This window comes from Curcuma longa, unplaced genomic scaffold (assembly GCF_044706935.1).
Source record: "Curcuma longa cultivar G26 ecotype Majalengka, Jawa Barat unplaced genomic scaffold, ITB_CL_G26_1.1 contig_6571, whole genome shotgun sequence".
In the NCBI taxonomy this organism is placed as follows: Eukaryota; Viridiplantae; Streptophyta; class Magnoliopsida; order Zingiberales; family Zingiberaceae; genus Curcuma; species Curcuma longa.
This window is the reverse complement of record NW_027434703.1, coordinates 12,394-29,249: the sequence shown is the minus strand read 5'-3', so window position 1 is coordinate 29,249 and position 16,856 is coordinate 12,394. Positions and strand designations below refer to the sequence as shown.

At 40.6% G+C, this 16,856-nt stretch overlaps 4 protein-coding genes and 1 non-coding gene across 5 annotated transcripts; 2 read left to right on the top strand and 3 right to left on the bottom strand.

Annotated features, from left to right (window-relative positions):
• The first annotated feature begins 295 nt into the window (after positions 1–295).
• LOC141819454 (uncharacterized) lies at positions 296–2,517 on the top strand. Its single transcript, XM_074706751.1, has 5 exons — positions 296–381; positions 461–1,383; positions 1,464–1,874; positions 1,958–2,175; positions 2,237–2,517. Exons 1-5 carry the CDS (start codon positions 296–298, stop codon positions 2,489–2,491), a joined length of 1,893 nt encoding a protein of 630 aa, XP_074562852.1. The 3' UTR covers positions 2,492–2,517.
• Positions 2,518–4,341: 1,824 nt separating this feature from the next.
• On the bottom strand, positions 4,342–4,422 carry TRNAL-CAG (transfer RNA leucine (anticodon CAG)). Its single transcript has one exon. It is a non-coding gene; the product is annotated as a tRNA-Leu (tRNA).
• Positions 4,423–4,518: 96 nt separating this feature from the next.
• On the top strand, positions 4,519–8,624 carry LOC141819452 (ATPase GET3B-like). The gene is made up of 11 exons (XM_074706749.1): positions 4,519–4,651; positions 4,947–5,158; positions 5,338–5,400; positions 5,554–5,664; positions 6,335–6,409; positions 6,521–6,589; positions 6,674–6,739; positions 7,696–7,770; positions 7,850–7,948; positions 8,136–8,270; positions 8,391–8,624. Exons 1-11 carry the CDS (start codon positions 4,519–4,521, stop codon positions 8,526–8,528), a joined length of 1,176 nt encoding a protein of 391 aa, XP_074562850.1. The 3' UTR covers positions 8,529–8,624.
• Positions 8,625–8,731: 107 nt separating this feature from the next.
• LOC141819451 (ribonuclease 1-like) lies at positions 8,732–9,692 on the bottom strand. Its single transcript, XM_074706748.1, has 4 exons — positions 9,585–9,692; positions 9,376–9,531; positions 9,112–9,310; positions 8,732–9,034 (listed from the first exon to the last, which is right to left on the bottom strand). Exons 1-4 carry the CDS (start codon positions 9,690–9,692, stop codon positions 8,811–8,813), a joined length of 687 nt encoding a protein of 228 aa, XP_074562849.1. The 3' UTR covers positions 8,732–8,810.
• Positions 9,693–11,331: 1,639 nt separating this feature from the next.
• LOC141819450 (fructose-bisphosphate aldolase-lysine N-methyltransferase, chloroplastic) lies at positions 11,332–14,713 on the bottom strand. The gene is made up of 6 exons (XM_074706746.1): positions 14,022–14,713; positions 13,848–13,876; positions 13,318–13,529; positions 12,530–12,652; positions 11,990–12,394; positions 11,332–11,738 (listed from the first exon to the last, which is right to left on the bottom strand). The coding sequence occupies exons 1-6, from the start codon at positions 14,528–14,530 to the stop codon at positions 11,523–11,525; spliced, it is 1,494 nt and encodes a 497-aa protein (XP_074562847.1). The 5' UTR covers positions 14,531–14,713; the 3' UTR covers positions 11,332–11,522.
• Between the last annotated feature and the right edge of the window lie 2,143 nt (positions 14,714–16,856).

Genomic DNA, 16,856 nt, shown 5'->3' with positions numbered 1-16,856 from the left:
CAGGTTTTTAAGCAACCCACCCTGCTTCTCCTGTCATCCTCTTTGCACCTTTCCTTCCTCCATAAACAACACCAAGATTTTTTCTTGCCTCGTATCAGATCGATCAGCACTTCCAACACCAAGCTTCACGTCTTCATTCTTTAAATCTTCAGTTTTTTTTGGCCCCTGCCGTTAATTATAAGTGAAGGGCCTGTTTTTCTGGTAGCAAAGGGCCTGAGTTATTGCTTGTAGTGGACGAGATAATGGTGGATTGATGAAAGTAGCTGCTTCTGTTCCTGTTCTTGTGCCATGCGAGATGGCTCTGTTTGCCTTGTTTTTCTGGTTCTTGGTTGCCAATTCTCTGATTCTTTTGGTCGGTTTTGTAGCCAGACATGTTTCCAGGTGCCAATATTTTAACTGGAAGTGGAAGCTATATATTTATTTGATCATAACCCGTTTCTCACTGTTTAATTCTGTGCAGAACTAGGACGAAAGGCACTACTCCAGAAGAGAAATTGCTCGAATTCAGCAATCACGATTCATCTCCAGAGAAAGAAGAACCGCGCTTATCTTTTAAGTTTCAGTATCAGATTCCTGATCAACAGAAGGGAAAAAGCAATGCAGAAGCTTTGCTTAAAAATGAGATTTTAGTCGAGGAAAAGCCCAAACACTACGAGCCCGATACGTTTAATGAGCTCGTAAGAGACAATGTGGCAGATGTGTCTGAGGAGTGCTCAGGTTTTGATTCAGAATCTGATTCCATTAGTGTGAGTGATGATGGCTACTCAGTGCATGATCTTGCTGTGGATTCTGATGCCTTCTCGTCTGAGAAGAACTTTGAAGCGGATGAACTGAAATCAGCTGAAAAAATTACTTATCCATGCAGTGGAGGAGGAATAGAATCTGTCATAGTTGCTAAATCTCAAGGAATGCACTTGAAGTACACTGATTCCAGCAGTGAAGAAGATGACAATGATGATGTTTATCTGATGAGCCATGATGAAGCCCTTGCCCTGGATAACAAATATTCACCCAGAAAAGAGGCAGACGATTCCACAAGCTCAAGGCCATTGCTAGACCCTCCTATCAATGCTTATTTGAGATCGATCGCCGAAATGGATGTTGTGCAAAAGAGAGGTCAAGATGAGCAGGAGTCACCATGGGAGCATCAGGACCTCATCGAGCAGCTCAGGATGGAACTGCAAAAGCTGAAGGATATCGGCCTACCGACCATTTTAGAAGAGTCAGAGAGCCCCATAACAGTGGAGGACTCGAAGCCATTGATGGTGGATGAGAGTTTCCTGCATGATGATGCCATGGTTGAGATCCGGAAGTCTTACTGGAGCTACAGAGAAAGGATGAGGAAGTTTGACATACTGAACTATCAAAAAATGTACACGATAGGTTAGTCAAAACCGAAATGTTCATTCTTTCTCTCTACAGTTCACTCCAAATTGCATCTCAATTTCCTGCTAAACTCACAGGCTTTCTTCAACTGAAGGATCCTCTTCAGTCAGTGGAATCTGGGACACTAGGACTAACATTCCAATCCATTTTTCCTCGAAGCTTTTGGTCGGTTCGTCGCAAGTCCAACGCAAATCCACTGGAGAAGCTCATCGAGGAGCTCCAAAGTGACTTGGAAATGGTGTATGTTGGACAAACATGTCTTTCCTGGGAGTTCCTGAGATGGCAGTATGAGAAAGCTAAAGAAATGCCTCAACTTTTTCATCCATTTGGGAACCATTGCTATAACCAAGCGGCTGGAGAATTCCAACAATTCCAAGTGATCATTCAAAGGTTCACCGAGAATGAGGCATTTCAAGGGCCAAGGTTGCCTAACTACATCGAAAATCGTCGCCTTCTTCACAATCTTCTCCTAGTACCTGTACTTAAAGGTATAATCTGAACTATATGAAGCCTACCATGGACTTCTTTAGAAACTCAGAGTGAAGTGATTGAGGCTAATCTTTTGTTGCAGAGGACTGCCTCAAGGACAAAATGGAGGATGAACAAGGAATAAGTGGCAAACAGATGGAAGAAATCATGGAGGAATCAATCAGAATTTTCTGGGAGTTTGTCAAAGCTGACAAGGATGCAACTCCAGGGATTCTCAAAGGGTTCATGGGCACTCATGTTGAACTTCAAGGCCCTTCAGATTTTGACCTTCTGGAAGACATCCAAACTGATTTGTACAAGGTATATTATACTTGTGATCAATCTTTAAGTACTGCAATAACCATATATATACTTTGTGCAGAAGGAGAAGAAGCTTAAGGACATTCTAAGGACTGGCAACTGCCTGATTAAGAAGCTCAAGAAACCGAAAGAAGGCAGACCAAATCAAGATCTTTTGTTCTCCCAAGTAGACCTGAAGCTTGTGGCCAGAGTCCTGAGGATGTCAAGGATTACAAGTGAGCAGCTGCTGTGGTGTCGCAAGAAACTGAGCAAAATCAAGTTTGTAGAAAGGAAGGTCATTAGGGAACCTTCTTCTTTCTTGCTCTTTCCATGTTGATGTGTTTGTTAGATGCAAATCACACAAATAGGGCTGCAAAGGCTTTTTTGGAAACAATTAAGTGAAGTGTTAATATTTGGATTGACTTGAAGCAGTGTTTCAGTGCCATTAAATTGGACATAGTAAAACAATGAGAGTGTTTATAGGATTAACAGTGCAAATCTTTAATGAAATTGAGTTTATGATCAGTTTTAACTGGCAAAAATGCAGCTTGGAGGCAATTCCACTAACTCTGATCATTACTTGATATCTAAGCTTGCTTGTTGTTTCTGTTGAGATCGTCTGGTGGACACGTCACCCGCCACGCAGCACCACGATGGACGTCGCGAGGAGGAAGAAGATGATGAGCTCTGGGACCTGTGAACACCAATACCGTGAGAAGGAAGGCCAGGGGTGTCCCTGGCTCGACCACTCCGACGTTTAAGTTAGTTACTGGGAAGAGGATGAAGAAAACAACAAGTAGAGGAAGTGAGTGCTTGTGGTATTGCGTACATGTGCATACAATATCAGGAGTTATATAGATAGAGAGGAGAGAGAATTATATCTGCTTGTCTTATCGTTAATTAAGGAAAATATATTTGCGTAGTAGATTTTGTCAGAAGAGTTATTAAGGAGAATATTATCTTGTCAGAGGGGATATCTCAACAGGTATGGAAAATATCTGGTCATGATCATCCGCGATCATTAAGGATGGAATGCCCCCTCACCGTTATAGCTCCGCATCCGGTCTCATATCTGCTGGGCGGTGATGTGAATGTCTGACGGATTGGATTTGATTGTGACCGCCTGAGAGATTTGACAGGCAAAAAGAGATTGGACCACAGAGATTGTGACCGATGGGTCAGGGCAAGTGGTCGAGGAGATGGGCGAACGATCGGATAAGGATTCTGAGTCGAACGTGCCCGATTAAGTTCAGTCAAGCGATCAAGTCAATCGTGACAATCGGGTCTCTCCCGCCTATGCCATGTGTCCGGACACGTCATCGTCTTTTGTCTAACGTGTCGTGATCTAAGACTGGACTTTGCCGGCCAGATCATAATATACCATAACACTTGTGATTTGTGAGGGGGAAAAACAACAAACTTTTTGAGCTTAATTATTTTTTATGAAATTTATTTATTAAAAAATTTATTGACCTCAATATTGTTTTTTATATTTTAATAAAAATATTGATCTGATAAATGAAATTTATATTAATTTTTACTAGTATTCAAGTTCATTTATTTTATATATATTGAAATTGCTAAATAGATATAATTAAATAACATCTTTATTGAACTAAATATTAAGTTCATTTATGAATATTCTTTTTATACATTCTAATTTTAATTAAGTAAATAAAACTCATTTAAATTTAAAGTTAAAGAAAGAAACCAAGTTGCATATTTATCTATGAATCTTGAACGAGGGATAAGTCCTACTTATTTAGGGAGGGAGTAAGAAAAGAAAAGTGGGAAAATAAATTTGTAAATTTCACTACAATTATGGTATCAAATTAATTTTTTTATGAAGTTGAAAATTAGACAATGTTATTTAAATGAAAATAAAAGGAATATGTTTCATTGTATATTTTAAAGAAGAGTGTAAATTTGATGTAATCCAAATTTTATTTTCATTTACCATGCATTGCTATTTGTTTTGTTTATTAATTTTAAACTTTTCTATCAATATAAATCAGAAAATATTGAAAAATGAAAACAAAAACATTTATGGTCAAACTTTTATACGATTGTATAATAAAAATAATTTTTAATTAAATAAATGTTAAATAGAAATGACATGTGGGTTTGCGTAAGAAAAAGAGATATAAAAACAGATTTCAGCTAATTACAAAATTAGAAAAGATTTCTTGTCAAGAATGGGATTCGAACCCATGCCCTTTCGGACCAGTACCTGAAACTGGCGCCTTAGACCAACTCGGCCATCTTGACATTGATGTAGCGTTGGCTTTATAAATATTTATTTATGTTTTTAACATATTCTACAGCAAAACCCCTTGCCCTTGTTCGGGTTTTTTCATTTCTCAAATGTTCTGTCGCTTGCTTCCTTCACACATGGCTCGCCGCCTCTACTTCAAGGCCTCCCGCTGCTCGTGGCTGCCTCAGTCTCTCCTCTTCTCCCACCGCCAGCCTTCCTTATTCGTCCGCCACTCCCGTCCAGGTGTGTCTCTCGTATCCATCATTCCGTTCTTTGTTTCTGTCTTCAAGCTTGCAACTATGGAAGAGATTGCCGGTCTTTCTAGGTAGAATACGTTCAGGCCTTCAAGGGTTCAATAAATGTGCCACCTTCACCGTTTAATCTGTGTATCCAAAATTTCCGATTCATGCAACTTAGTGCACGTCATACTTTTTATTCTGTAACTTTCGTCAAGTATAATCTACCTAATCAAACTGGAAAATCAACTTAAAGATTGGATTTTGGAGACTCATTTAAACAATTCTTTCGTTCTATGCAGCGAGTGCTATAGCTACTATCGCAGAAGATGTGGGAGGGTTTAAGGAGATGGCCGCAGGAAATAGGAGGAAGTACTACATGCTTGGAGGTAAAGGAGGTGTTGGGAAGACGAGCTGCGCGGCTTCTTTGGCTGTTAAGTTTGCAACTCAAGGTCATCCCACTATTGTTGTCTCAACAGACCCTGCTCACTCCTTAAGTGATTCTTTTGCGCAGGTATAGAGTCGCTGCTCATTAGTAATGTAGAGGTCTAGTGATTCTAAAATTTTATTTTCCTGAAAATTGAATTGAACGTTCTTGAATCCACCTCTTACATTCTGAACTTTTGCTTTCAGTCTTTTGGCTTATTTGTTTAGGCTTTTTCTGATTGTGTTACTGTGTATCAACATCGCTAGGATTTGAGTGGTGGAACATTGGTACCTGTTGATGGGATGAATGCGCCATTGTTTGCACTTGAAGTAAGCCTAAACCTTCTAACTTGTCTCTCTATTTATTTTTATAGAATTTCTTGAGGTATGTCCTTGCTTCCTTGTACTCCTTCTATATTCCCTTTATCCTCATTCTCTTCAAGTTTGTGTAGAAGTTTTCAGATTAATATTTTCGTTTTACAGATCAATCCTGAAAGGTCAAGGGAAGAATTTCGTAGTGCAAGTCAAAATAGTGGAGGCACAGGGGTCAAAGATGTCATGGACAGTATGGGTCTAGGAATGCTTGCTGACCAGGTGCACATACCATCAAACAAATACTTTCAAACATATTGTAACTAGTATATGTTTGTATTACTTGTCATAGGATTTGGTATATTTCATAGTCATCATTCATATGAATATGGCTGTAGACATTTAGGATGCTTTTACTGCTGAGGAAGAGGAGAAGAGAAGGGAGTACATATTATAGAAGAGAGGAAATTTTCAAAGGGAACTTAGAGAATCCCACAATTATAGTATAATAGAATAACATTCCACAACAACCATAACAAAGATGGTACAGTTATTCCGACAGTAATTGACTCAAGTCATTGTCATTTCACTAGGTTCATAGTCATCTCCCTCACTAGACTATATTGAGAAGCTTGATTTGTCTACCTTGCTGTCCAGTAGGTTTTTTAAATTTTACTGAAATCTAAAATAAAGAAGGGGAGCCTTGGCACAACGGTAAAGTTGTTGCCGTGTGACCTTAAGGTCACGGATTTGAGTCACGGAAACAACCTCTTGCAATGTATGGTAAGACTGCATACAATAGATCCTTCCCCGGTACTTCGCATTGGCGGGAACTTCGTGCATGGAGCTGCCCTTTAGTTGAAATCTAAAATGATCTTTTCTGACTAATTTACTGTTTCTATATCTAGTCATTCCTAGAAATTGCTTACTTTTCTTGTTCAATCGCATGAAGCTAGGAGATCTGAAACTAGGAGAACTACTGGACACTCCTCCTCCAGGACTGGATGAAGCTATTGCCATTTCAAAGGTACAAAATTGATTATGCTAATGTTCTGCACAAAATTTTATAATGTGAATCCTTTTTATTTTGTCAATTTTGTAGCTCATTGACTTAAAATCTCTGTGTGTGTTGTTTAAGATTATGGAATTTGTTAAAGCACAGGAGTATAGTATGTTCAGCCGTATTGTTTTTGACACTGCTCCAACTGTAAGCAATCTACATATGTACAGAAAATTATTTGTTATGTTTATTTTGAACTACGTAGGCACATTAATTATCATTTTGTCATAGGGCCATACCCTTCGGTTATTATCCTTACCAGATTTCTTGGATTCTTCAATTGGCAAGATAATGAAGGTTTGAAATCTTAACATGTTTATTTTATCTTATATGTGCCTATGTTTTTTCTCTATTGTATCCTTGAACAATAATTTAGTGTTGTTGAAATATCTTTTGTGTATTTTTTCTTAAGAAAATGGTTGATGTAATCCAAACTATACAGATGGATTCGTCATATGCAAACCTACCTATTCAATGCTTCATGTCTATTATGTTTTTGACTACTTATATCAATTCTACATCCAAAAATTATCAAGGGTGTGCTTGGGTTGGCTCACTATATTGATGGTAATTCTACATCCAATTGTGTTCTAGTCCATAGTAATTGTTGCACAAGGATAAGCTCACTTGATTGCTCCTTTGCAGATTTCTTTGCCAAGGTTCTTATAGTCCTTTTTCTTTAGCTTATTAAGGAGCTGATTTGTTTGAAATACTCATTGTTGCATGATGCAAATTGATTGATTCTTTCTGTTATGATCTAGTTTACACACACAGCAACGATATCCTATTACATCCATGCTGACACATGAGAGTCCACACATGTCTACCTCCATTGATCGACCATCACATCTGAAATTTCACTGCATGACTACTATATCTACATAGAACCATGATATGCTCTATGGACCCTAATCAATAAGCTTGTCCTCTAACCACTGATGATATCAGATTCTAACTAGATCCTTCAATTCAATTATGATTCTCTTCTGACCATCAACTTCATCTTCACATTTCTATTAAAATGAGTGAGGCTATGTAGGAAAATGTTGTCATTTTGGCTTTTTTAGGTGTATAATGACTAAATGTTTTGTCCAGGATGTTGTTGTGGTTAAGTGAAACCAACTAGGTTGTCATTTTGGCTTTTTTTCACTATAGGTGTATAATGACTAGAGATCCCAATTGCAGCATGGTGGGATCAATATTTTGCGGAATCTGTTGGTGTAACAATTTTTTTGGGGTTTTGCTCATTTCAGCTAAGAAACAAGTTGACTTCAGCAACAGCAGCCCTTAAATCTTATTTTGGACAAGGAGGACCAAAACAAGAAGCAGTAAGTTTCAATCTCCCACAAGATACACATGTCAAACTCCTTCATATGTAACCTTTATCACTATCCTTTTGATGTCTAGTCTGATAAACTAGAGCAACTAAGGGAGAGGATGGTCAAAGTGCGGGAGCTTTTCCGAGACACAGAATCAACTGAGTTCATTATCGTTACAATTCCAACGGTAATATATCAGCTGTGTTTGCCCATTCACGCACCTAATCCTGCATTTATCATGACTTGGTTTTTATTGTGCCAGGAGAACTGGTTCTGTTATGCAATATGGATTCATTTCTCTGGCTTTTGCAATATTATTTTAGTTCATGCATACAACAGTTTTCTAATCTAACAACTAGAAACTGATGTTGAAGGTCATGGCTGTCAGTGAGTCGTCTAGACTGTATGCCTCTTTGAAGAAAGAAAGTGTACCTGTGAAGAGGCTTATTGTTAATCAGGTTCTACCACCATCTGCAACTGACTGCAAGTTTTGTGCAATGAAAAGTAAGGTAAGTTTTGTGCGCATGATATGTTTTTGTTATTCATATAACTTTTTATCTTGCCATTCGGTGGCTCTTTCTAATGAAAGCAATGCTCTGATACATGTGATTCTTGAAAACTTCTGATAGGATCAAATGCGAGCCCTTGAAATGATTAAAAACGACCCGGGGCTCACGGGCTTGAAGCTAATCCAATCGCCATTGGTTGATGTAGAAATTCGGGGTGTTCCTGCCTTGAAATTTATGGGAGACATGGTCTGGAAGTGAGATTATATGACGTTCCACCATGGTAAAAGCATCATCCAAACATAAATGAATGGTGAATGCATCTGCGCAAATACATGCTATTCTTCTTCTAGTTTTCCTCTCTTGTCCTCGAAGGCTTGAAAAATTGTTCTATGTAGAAAAGAAATATAGTACTGCTTTGCCTGTGCAGAGAGTTGCTATCATGACATTGTTTAGTTGGGTAAAGTAGTTTATTTATTATAATCTTACTCAAACATTCCCCTGATAATCATCAACCAACCAACCAGTTGTTAGTTGTTGATGTTAGAACGGTGGGAACTCTACGCGCGAAGGGCAATTGCTGGTAGTCGAGACCGGGCACTCGATGAGCCGCTCCCCCTTCGCATCCACGCACACGGAGACCTGATACAGCTGCTGATTCCCACCCTCGTCCGCGTTGCACTCCAGCTTCGGCTCAAACCCGGTGCCGTTCCTGATCGCGCTCGAGATGTCCGTCAAGCTGTAAGACCCGCCGTCCGGCTTTATCCCTGCCGATGCCCTAAACCACCATTGAGTACTCACAAACCCTAGCAATTTTGTTTTGTGGGAATCGATTCAGATCAACCTGCATCTTGCAGTGATTGGAGGAGGTTAATTCGGTTCCTGAGCCGGAGAGCGGCCCCGAAGTAGGCGTGCTGGTCGAGGACGGACTCCGAGCAGGTGCCGTGCTTCTCCCACTCGTGCTTCCAAAAAGTGGACTCGCCGCCGCCGGAGCAAGCCAGGCTGGGCCACTGCGATCTCAGACTCTCCGTCAAATCCGCAATCTGCATTTTTTTTTTAGTTTCTCTCATTTAATCAAAAAGAAAAATAAATTATCGTAAAAAAGTACCTGTGAGGAATCGTAGGGGGTTTTGCGGTCGCAATTGGACGGATAGGATCCGTCGGCGTAATTGGGCCAGAGCCCATGGATGCTGAAGTCGGCCGTGGGCTTCCCGGTGGCCGGGTAGCAGCAGCTTTTCTTGGTGTCGCAGAAAGATCCTGGCCACTGTTATACAATTAATTAAAGAATTAGCAGTACTGAGTGATGTAATTAATTACCTGTAGAACGAAGTAGAAGAAGTCGAAGTCTCGAGCAGTGGACGTTGATGGGGCAGAAAAGAGAAGGGGAAGAAGGAGAAGAAGAAGCATGATGGAAGGCTGCATCATATTAAGTTACGCTAGCTGTAGGTGGAGGAAGAAGGATGTGTGTGTGTGTGGTAGGGTACTTATAGTCGTCGGAGAAGGAAAACTGGTGGTGGTGGTGGTGGTTTTGTTTGGATAATTAGTTTGTCGTGAAACCTACAAAGTCCATGTAGAGGACGTTCCCATTGCATTGCTTCCGGTTTGTTGATTTGGATTATCATGATAGGTTTATGGATTTAGGGATGGTAATTACTTGCATTCATGGATGCATGCATGTTTTGATTCATAAAAAGTTTTACCTTTCAAGTGCGTTGTGTGATGTGTAACGGAAGGGTGACGAAATAGATAAACTGGAGAAGGAGAATCTTGCTTGCACTCTACCTGGATAGTCCTTGAGTGTGTGGTTGGATGAGATCAGTGAATCGGGTACCCAAATCTAATCTTACTTCTGCCTTTTTGGATTGTGAAGTGGCATGCAGATAGTTAGGTGAATCTGGATCGATTAGCTGACAGATGGCAATTGAAAAACTCATCGTATAACAAACTCATACATTGTCCAAAAAACAAAAAGCTGAAGAAGAAGAAGAGGAGGAGGAAGTGTTCCAGTTGAGAACCACCTAGGGATGTGTCATCAACCAGATCGCTTCACCAAAAAGGAATCGGATGAAAGGGTGCTGAATGGCCGAGTCCTGCAATCAGAAGAAACGTGAGAGGGAAGGCCAGGGGTGTCCTGGTACGACCACTCCGATGCTTAAGTCAGCGAGTCAGGAGGAAGAAGAAGGAGAAAGAACAGAGAAGAGTAAAAAAGAGAGGGTGTGATCGCGTGATACCCCTGGCCTACGCAAGTATGCGCGCACGCGATCACACCCTCTCTTTTTCACTCTTCTCTGTTCTTTCTCCTTCTTCTTCCTTCTGAGTCCTGACTCGCCATATCCCATCCTTATTAAATGAGCCGTCCCATCTTAATTAAAGAAAACATCCCATCCCTGAGTAGGACTGTTAGAAAAAATGATGGGGTTAAAGGAGTCAGGTATTGTGATGACCGTTTGACGTGCACTTTAGCCGAATCCGAATGGAGGTGAGGTAGCTGAGTCGACTGGGAGGCTGCGGGTTCGCAGGAGGAATCGGCTCCGCGGGATGTGCCTCAAATGAGGGTCTGGCTCAGCGTTGTGCATGGGGTACCGTGGAGTCGGCTTCGGGAGGAACTGGTGCCGTGAGAGGATTTGCCGTGAGAGGATTTGGCTCGAGGAAGATTCGACTTGAGTAAGGACTCGGATCGAGCAAGGGTTCGACTCGGTGGTCGACGCAACTAAGGGCCCAACTCAGGTCCTGAGGGAAAGGATCACGAGTCGAGGGTTGACTCGGACCAGCCTTGGAGTCAGTGGATATGGGCCGACGAGGGACTCGGGCCGAAGGTCGAGCCGCCCCCGTTCTATCGGTCTACACTCCTAACCACCCATAACAGGAAGGAAGAAGAAGATCTTGGCCTCTTGGCGATGAACTTGTGGCGGTAGAATGAGCAAAAGGAATTGAGGTGGACAAGTAAAAGTCTTTTGTAATTAATTAATGTGCTGGATGGTGGTTTATGTTCAGATATCTTGTTAATTGAGACGGTAGTATATCCTATCTTTTGATAGAATCTGTATCTCAATTCTGACCGATCAACAACTTTCCAATCCATTGTTTAATTTTGGTTTGTGATGATGATGGCATTCTTTAACCATTTTTTCCTTTGATTCAGGTACAGATCATGCCATCTTTACTCACTGCAGAATAGAAATTGACTGTCATTTGATTCATCAACAGAGAGCATGCTGTTTATCTATCTTCAGCAGGGAAAATGGATTCTCCATCCTATTTAGTTTCCCAAAAGATGATTTCGCCTTGCTCCCCGACTAATCCCAGATCCTTGAGTCGCCTCTCCTGATAATATTCTAAGCCATCCAACTCGGACTCCCGGTCTCGGAAAGCATCAGCAATCTGCCGGAGTAGTTTCTTCTCGCCTACTCTTATGCGAACGGCAATGCCAAGTCTCTCACCCAGATTCCCCATTTCCATAAGTTTTTCATCCTGCATGCATAACAATGAATATGAGATGGTTATCTGATAGAAGATGCAGACAACAATCTGTTAATGTAGTTCTGCACATTTACAAGAATGTTCATTTGAATTGGCTTTTGACTGAACTTGGTAGAAAAAGGCCAAAAAGCTACTGCTATTGAGTGAAAGAAAAAGAAAAGAGCAACAATTGGCCAAGAGTTTGAATGAACTTAGTAGAAGAATGAATGTTGATTTCAATTTACATTAACAGAAGCCCATACCTCTTCAATGGTAGTGCCATAGCCAGAGAGGGCAGATTTGCAGGCATCTCTGATAACACGACAGATAGTTTCTTCATTGGCTCGACTCACAGGCAATTCAAGATGATCCCAAACTGAATTTCTGAAAATCGATTCTAAGAGAAAAGCATCTGTTCCTCCAAGAGCTACCAACCGCAAATATGGAAGCATCAATGGAGGAAGAGTGCAACCTTGAACAACATCAAAGTATGCAGTTTCACCTAAACCATTTGATTCTGCAATGTCTAGTTTATCTCCATAAAACGGGTCTGATTCGCTTATCTCTAAAGTAAGAGTATATGCATCCCGATCAGGCCTCAGGTCGACAAAACCATAGTCGAGGGCCAGGTCAGCATTGCTCTTCCCCATATCATACTGAATATATACCTGCATTCAATTACCATTTCATGTCTGAGTAGAAAGGCTACTTGTTTCTTTTTCTGTACTAATCTTACCATGGAGATAATCTATTTATGATTGAGAAACATAAATTTGGTATGGTCGTGATAGAAAGAACCTCACCTGCTCACCAGATTTGATGTAGGCTGGTGTCCTTAGGGAGAATATCAGTTCCCTTGAGAAGAGGCCCTTTCCTTTGATCTCCCAGGAAGATTCCTCCACAGTAATATTGGAACTATGGTTGATCTGTGTGGAAAGAGCAAAATCATGTAACTGAAACAAAAGTGCGAGCATTGGTGCAAGAAGATACAAGAGCAACTAAAGAGCACATGAAGGAAAATTGTCAAAGAGATCTGATGGCTCCTTTTACTAGTGATACTTCTTCCATCAAGAAACAGTAATCCCATTCAAGTTCTCAGTAAGTTGCGAGACTGAATGACAAGAATATTGTAATAATAACTAGATACGTAGGTGCATCAAATACTTCAGCAGCCTGATAGACCCTGTGAAACCCAATAACAAAGCATTTGAAATTATGCTCAAATGCATGATAACATTTGATGTCATGGTTACTCTCAATGCAGATAAACAAGCAAACAAACCCTAAGTTCCATCTATTTGTAATCAGCTACATGGATGCTATCCCATTGTTGAGCTCTGTGAAAGATTACCTTGATATTACAATTTCAAAAATGAAGAATTAGACTTGATTTTCAAAATAAAATATATAGTTTTCTTCAGATCCTCAATGAACATACTAATAATTTGATCCATAAGGTGCTCAGACTTTTTTTTTATTTGTGGGATGATAGAGGGAGAATAATCTTGGGGAGGTCTATATATGAACAACAAAGAGAGACTAATATATAAGTTTCATCAAGTTGTACTACTTGGAACGATGAAGATCTTACAAGATCAGCCAGTGGAACTAGAGCAAGATTTTCACCCCGAAGACGTGCAAAAGCTCTTGACCTGAGCATTCCGAAAGCCCAAAGAAAATCAGGCATCGTTATGGCTGAAGGGAAGAGATCTTTGTTTGGAAGTATGATTTCTGCTTCCACTTTGGTAAATTCATTTTCAACATATTCTTTGGCGCCCATTGTCGTGCTCAATAGTTGAGTCCCTGCACCATGCACACACATACAAACACTCATCATATTACTATACAAGACGTTGAGGCTGACAAGAGGATGCATCACAAACATCAAATAAGGAACATGTAAACCTTACATTTCCAGTAACATTCTTCACCCATATCAAATAATGTGCATATGCACCTTAATCTTACCTTTCGATAGCTTGGGACTAGTAGGTTGAAGTTAAAGTTACTTCCCACAGTTTCTCTCTATGGTTCAAATTGTATGCTGCTGAAGTTGTGGATAGAGAGAGACAGGAGATTGCCAGCGATAACAATGTAGCTGTAAAAGCAGAGTTCGCTTACCTTGTATCTCAGAGAGCTCCTCTTCTGGCCTGCACTGCAAACGCCAAATATCGTTTAACGATCAGATTGCACAAGAAAAGGTGAGAACTTTGTGGAGTGAGATGCCACCAGTAATTTGAATGGAAGAGAACAAGGCATGGATACGAGAGCAGCTGAGCAAGTTCTCAGTCTCACCAGAAGAGAGTGGAATCGGTAGTCGTCGGAAGGATGTTGAGATAGGGGTGCCAGGGGGAGGCCGGGCCCAGGGCCTTCTCCCGGAGGAGGAAGAGGGCGATGGCAACCCATGGTCTGAGGCCGCCGCACAACCTCCCAATCTCGGAGGCTGCCACCGTGTCCGCGTCGATCCAGAGGCTTTTCGAAACCTCCACCACCACCTCGTTCCTAGGGATGTCCCTCTGGGCCACGAGCCCCAAACCCTCCGGAACGAATTCCGGCTTCACCACAGCGGACGAGGCAGAGACCGCGCCCTTCTTGGACATCCACTGCCAGAAGTCAGCCACTGCGGACTCCGTTGGGGCGAGGCTCCCTCGGATGCTATTGCTAGCACGTACGGCGGCGCCGTCGATCCTCCTGCCACTGGCGGCGTTGAGGAGGGAGAGGGGCCAGGGATTGTGGAGTGTGGAGAGGAGGCAGGATGAGGAATGGGGAGGGATGAAATGAGGCAGAAACCGGGGCAACGCCATCTCTGTTACGATCGAGATGAGCAGGGAGGGAGCAGGAAGAGGAGGGGAGTCCAAGTACCAACCTTGGCCATACAAACTGTGATGGATATGCCGATGGATTCACTTTGGATTATCCACTTAATTTTTCAGATTTGTCCAATTTGCTAAATTTAGTCATGATCCAACCAATCGATCTCAGTCAACGATGAGAAGGCTTGGCGGTGACGATCCACAGTTCACCGACGTCAGTCAACCCCACCACCTGCTGGTGACGCCGGCGGACCTGACATAGTCACCGCCGACCTGCACTGGTTGCAACTCCAGCAAGCTGTGCAACTACGCGCTTGATGTCTCCTTCTCCTGCGCCTGGCCAGATCATGCCTCGGAAGATCCGCCTCACGGCGCACAAGGATTTCAGGCACATCGTCGTCGGCGACGCTGCGTCCAACTGCAGAGTGTGCGGCCGTGGCAGCGGCGGGTTCGGGTTCTGTTGCGACTCCTGAGGCTACCAGGTGCGCCTCGAAGCAACTCACGGTGAAGCAACGGGCGGCGCATGCGCACTCGCTCCACCTCTCCTTCTCGCCGCCAGATTACGAATTGAGGCGTCCTCTTGTGATCTGTGTCGGGGCGCCGGGACCGGCCACTGGCCCTATCGTTGCGTTGCATGCGAATTAGATGTCCATATTGGTTAGTCCTCCGATCTGACTACTGCAGTTCTGGTTCAGAAGATTTTTTTTTTATAGAGAATAAAAAAATAATAAATCCCAGTCAGTCTAACTCAATTCCCATTTAAAAGAAATACACAGATAATATCACTTCTTTGCACCCCAGGACCTAAAAATATATACTTCTTGAGTCATTAATAAATATAATCTTATTCAATATTTCAATCATTAATAAATATAATCTTATTCAATATTTCAATCAGACGAATGTAACTTTGATTCAACGAACATTTTTGAGAGCAAGTGCAATTTTGATCATCATCCCGATTAGGCACTAATAGTATTAACTCGGTGAAATCAGAATATTAGAGTTATGGAGATTTGCTTTTAAGTAAGATTGAACTTCTTGATAAAAAAATATTAGAAATATAATTAGAAAAATTAATTAAGGAAGATTATTTAAAGTGATTGGGGGAGGAATATTTCTCTAAGGAGAGCGACATTTAAGTAATCGATTAGAGCATCTGCAACATTACCGTGTTATAACATTAAAAAAATACATGTGAGATAGGTCGGCCAGAGACTGGCCCACCTCACTGCACATGAATGCGTTCAAACCATTGAATGCATTCATGTGCCACATCATTCTTTTCTCTCTCTTGAGGTGTTATTAACGCCCATTAATACAGCGTTACGGCTGCTCTTATATTATTCATCTCAATTCAACGATATCGTGGCTAACTCTTTTATTGACATACTATTCAATAAATTTAAATATCAAAAAGATAATGTTTTAATTTTGGTATGGCGTAGATCTTGATTAAAGTTCAATTCAAGGTCATTTACTGTATATATGCCTAATACTTAAAATGTGTTGGTGATTCTTTTGTAATTTTTGTTTATCTAAATTATTAAATGAAGAAAGTCAAATTAATTTGATAATGAAATTAAATCTATCTAATTATTTTTTTAATAATCTAAGTGTTTAAATTTCACATTATTAATTTTGAAGATGGAAAATTTTCTCTCCTAATTCACCTACCTAATACATTTAAAATATAATTTATACATACTTAAAAAATCAATCTCTAAAACATTTTTGAGATTCGAATTATATTCTTCTTTATTTCTTCTATAAATATTTTATCACTACACCATATAACAATCTTATTTCGTGTATAGTAAACCAAACTATTCAAGGGCATTTAAGTCAATTGGGCAACATCATTTGCCCTGACAATATTATTGCTGTGTTTATTGCATATAAAAATAACATTTTAAAATCTTGAACTTAATTACACATTTCGAGAAATAAAATCTAACTTTTACAGAAACTTTTCGATCTTCATATAAAAACTATAAAAACGCCGTTAAAAACTAAAAATACTCAACAATTTTCATGAACAAACAAGACACAGAATGTATCTGAATTTACACCAAAAAAGTGTAATTTTGTGCATGCAATTGATATGAATGAAAATTTTATTATATAGAGCAAAGGCATTAGTTAGACACAACAAGTTCAATACTGATCTCAGCCTCAGACAATAACGGATGTGGTAACCTCTATTGAACCCCCAAAAACTTGACTCTTATGGCAGATGTGGCCATAACAAGATGGAACTTCATCCTGCATTAATCCAAATATATATAAATGACATATAAAATAAGTTACATTCTAG

Bases quoted from the DNA above. Each gene is read 5' to 3' on its own strand.
- LOC141819452 (XM_074706749.1), top strand. From the start codon at position 4,519: ATGTTCTGTCGCTTGCTTCCTTCACACATGGCTCGCCGCCTCTACTTC. The intron at 6,410-6,520 runs GTACAAAATTGA...GTGTTGTTTAAG, and splicing joins AAGCTATTGCCATTTCAAAG to ATTATGGAATTTGTTAAAGC. The intron at 7,771-7,849 runs GTAAGTTTCAAT...TTTGATGTCTAG, and splicing joins GAGGACCAAAACAAGAAGCA to TCTGATAAACTAGAGCAACT.
- LOC141819454 (XM_074706751.1), top strand. From the start codon at position 296: ATGGCTCTGTTTGCCTTGTTTTTCTGGTTCTTGGTTGCCAATTCTCTG. The intron at 1,384-1,463 runs GTTAGTCAAAAC...CTAAACTCACAG, and splicing joins TCAAAAAATGTACACGATAG to GCTTTCTTCAACTGAAGGAT. The intron at 2,176-2,236 runs GTATATTATACT...TACTTTGTGCAG, and splicing joins TCCAAACTGATTTGTACAAG to AAGGAGAAGAAGCTTAAGGA.
- LOC141819451 (XM_074706748.1), bottom strand. From the start codon at position 9,692: ATGATGCAGCCTTCCATCATGCTTCTTCTTCTCCTTCTTCCCCTTCTC. The intron at 9,311-9,375 runs GTACTTTTTTAC...AAAAAAATGCAG, and splicing joins CCCCCTACGATTCCTCACAG to ATTGCGGATTTGACGGAGAG. The intron at 9,035-9,111 runs GTTGATCTGAAT...GGGCATCGGCAG, and splicing joins CCAATCACTGCAAGATGCAG to GGATAAAGCCGGACGGCGGG.
- LOC141819450 (XM_074706746.1), bottom strand. From the start codon at position 14,530: ATGGCGTTGCCCCGGTTTCTGCCTCATTTCATCCCTCCCCATTCCTCA. The intron at 13,877-14,021 runs GTGAGACTGAGA...TTTGCAGTGCAG, and splicing joins ACCGATTCCACTCTCTTCTG to GCCAGAAGAGGAGCTCTCTG. The intron at 12,653-13,317 runs GTAAGATCTTCA...CTTTCCACACAG, and splicing joins TAGTTCCACTGGCTGATCTT to ATCAACCATAGTTCCAATAT.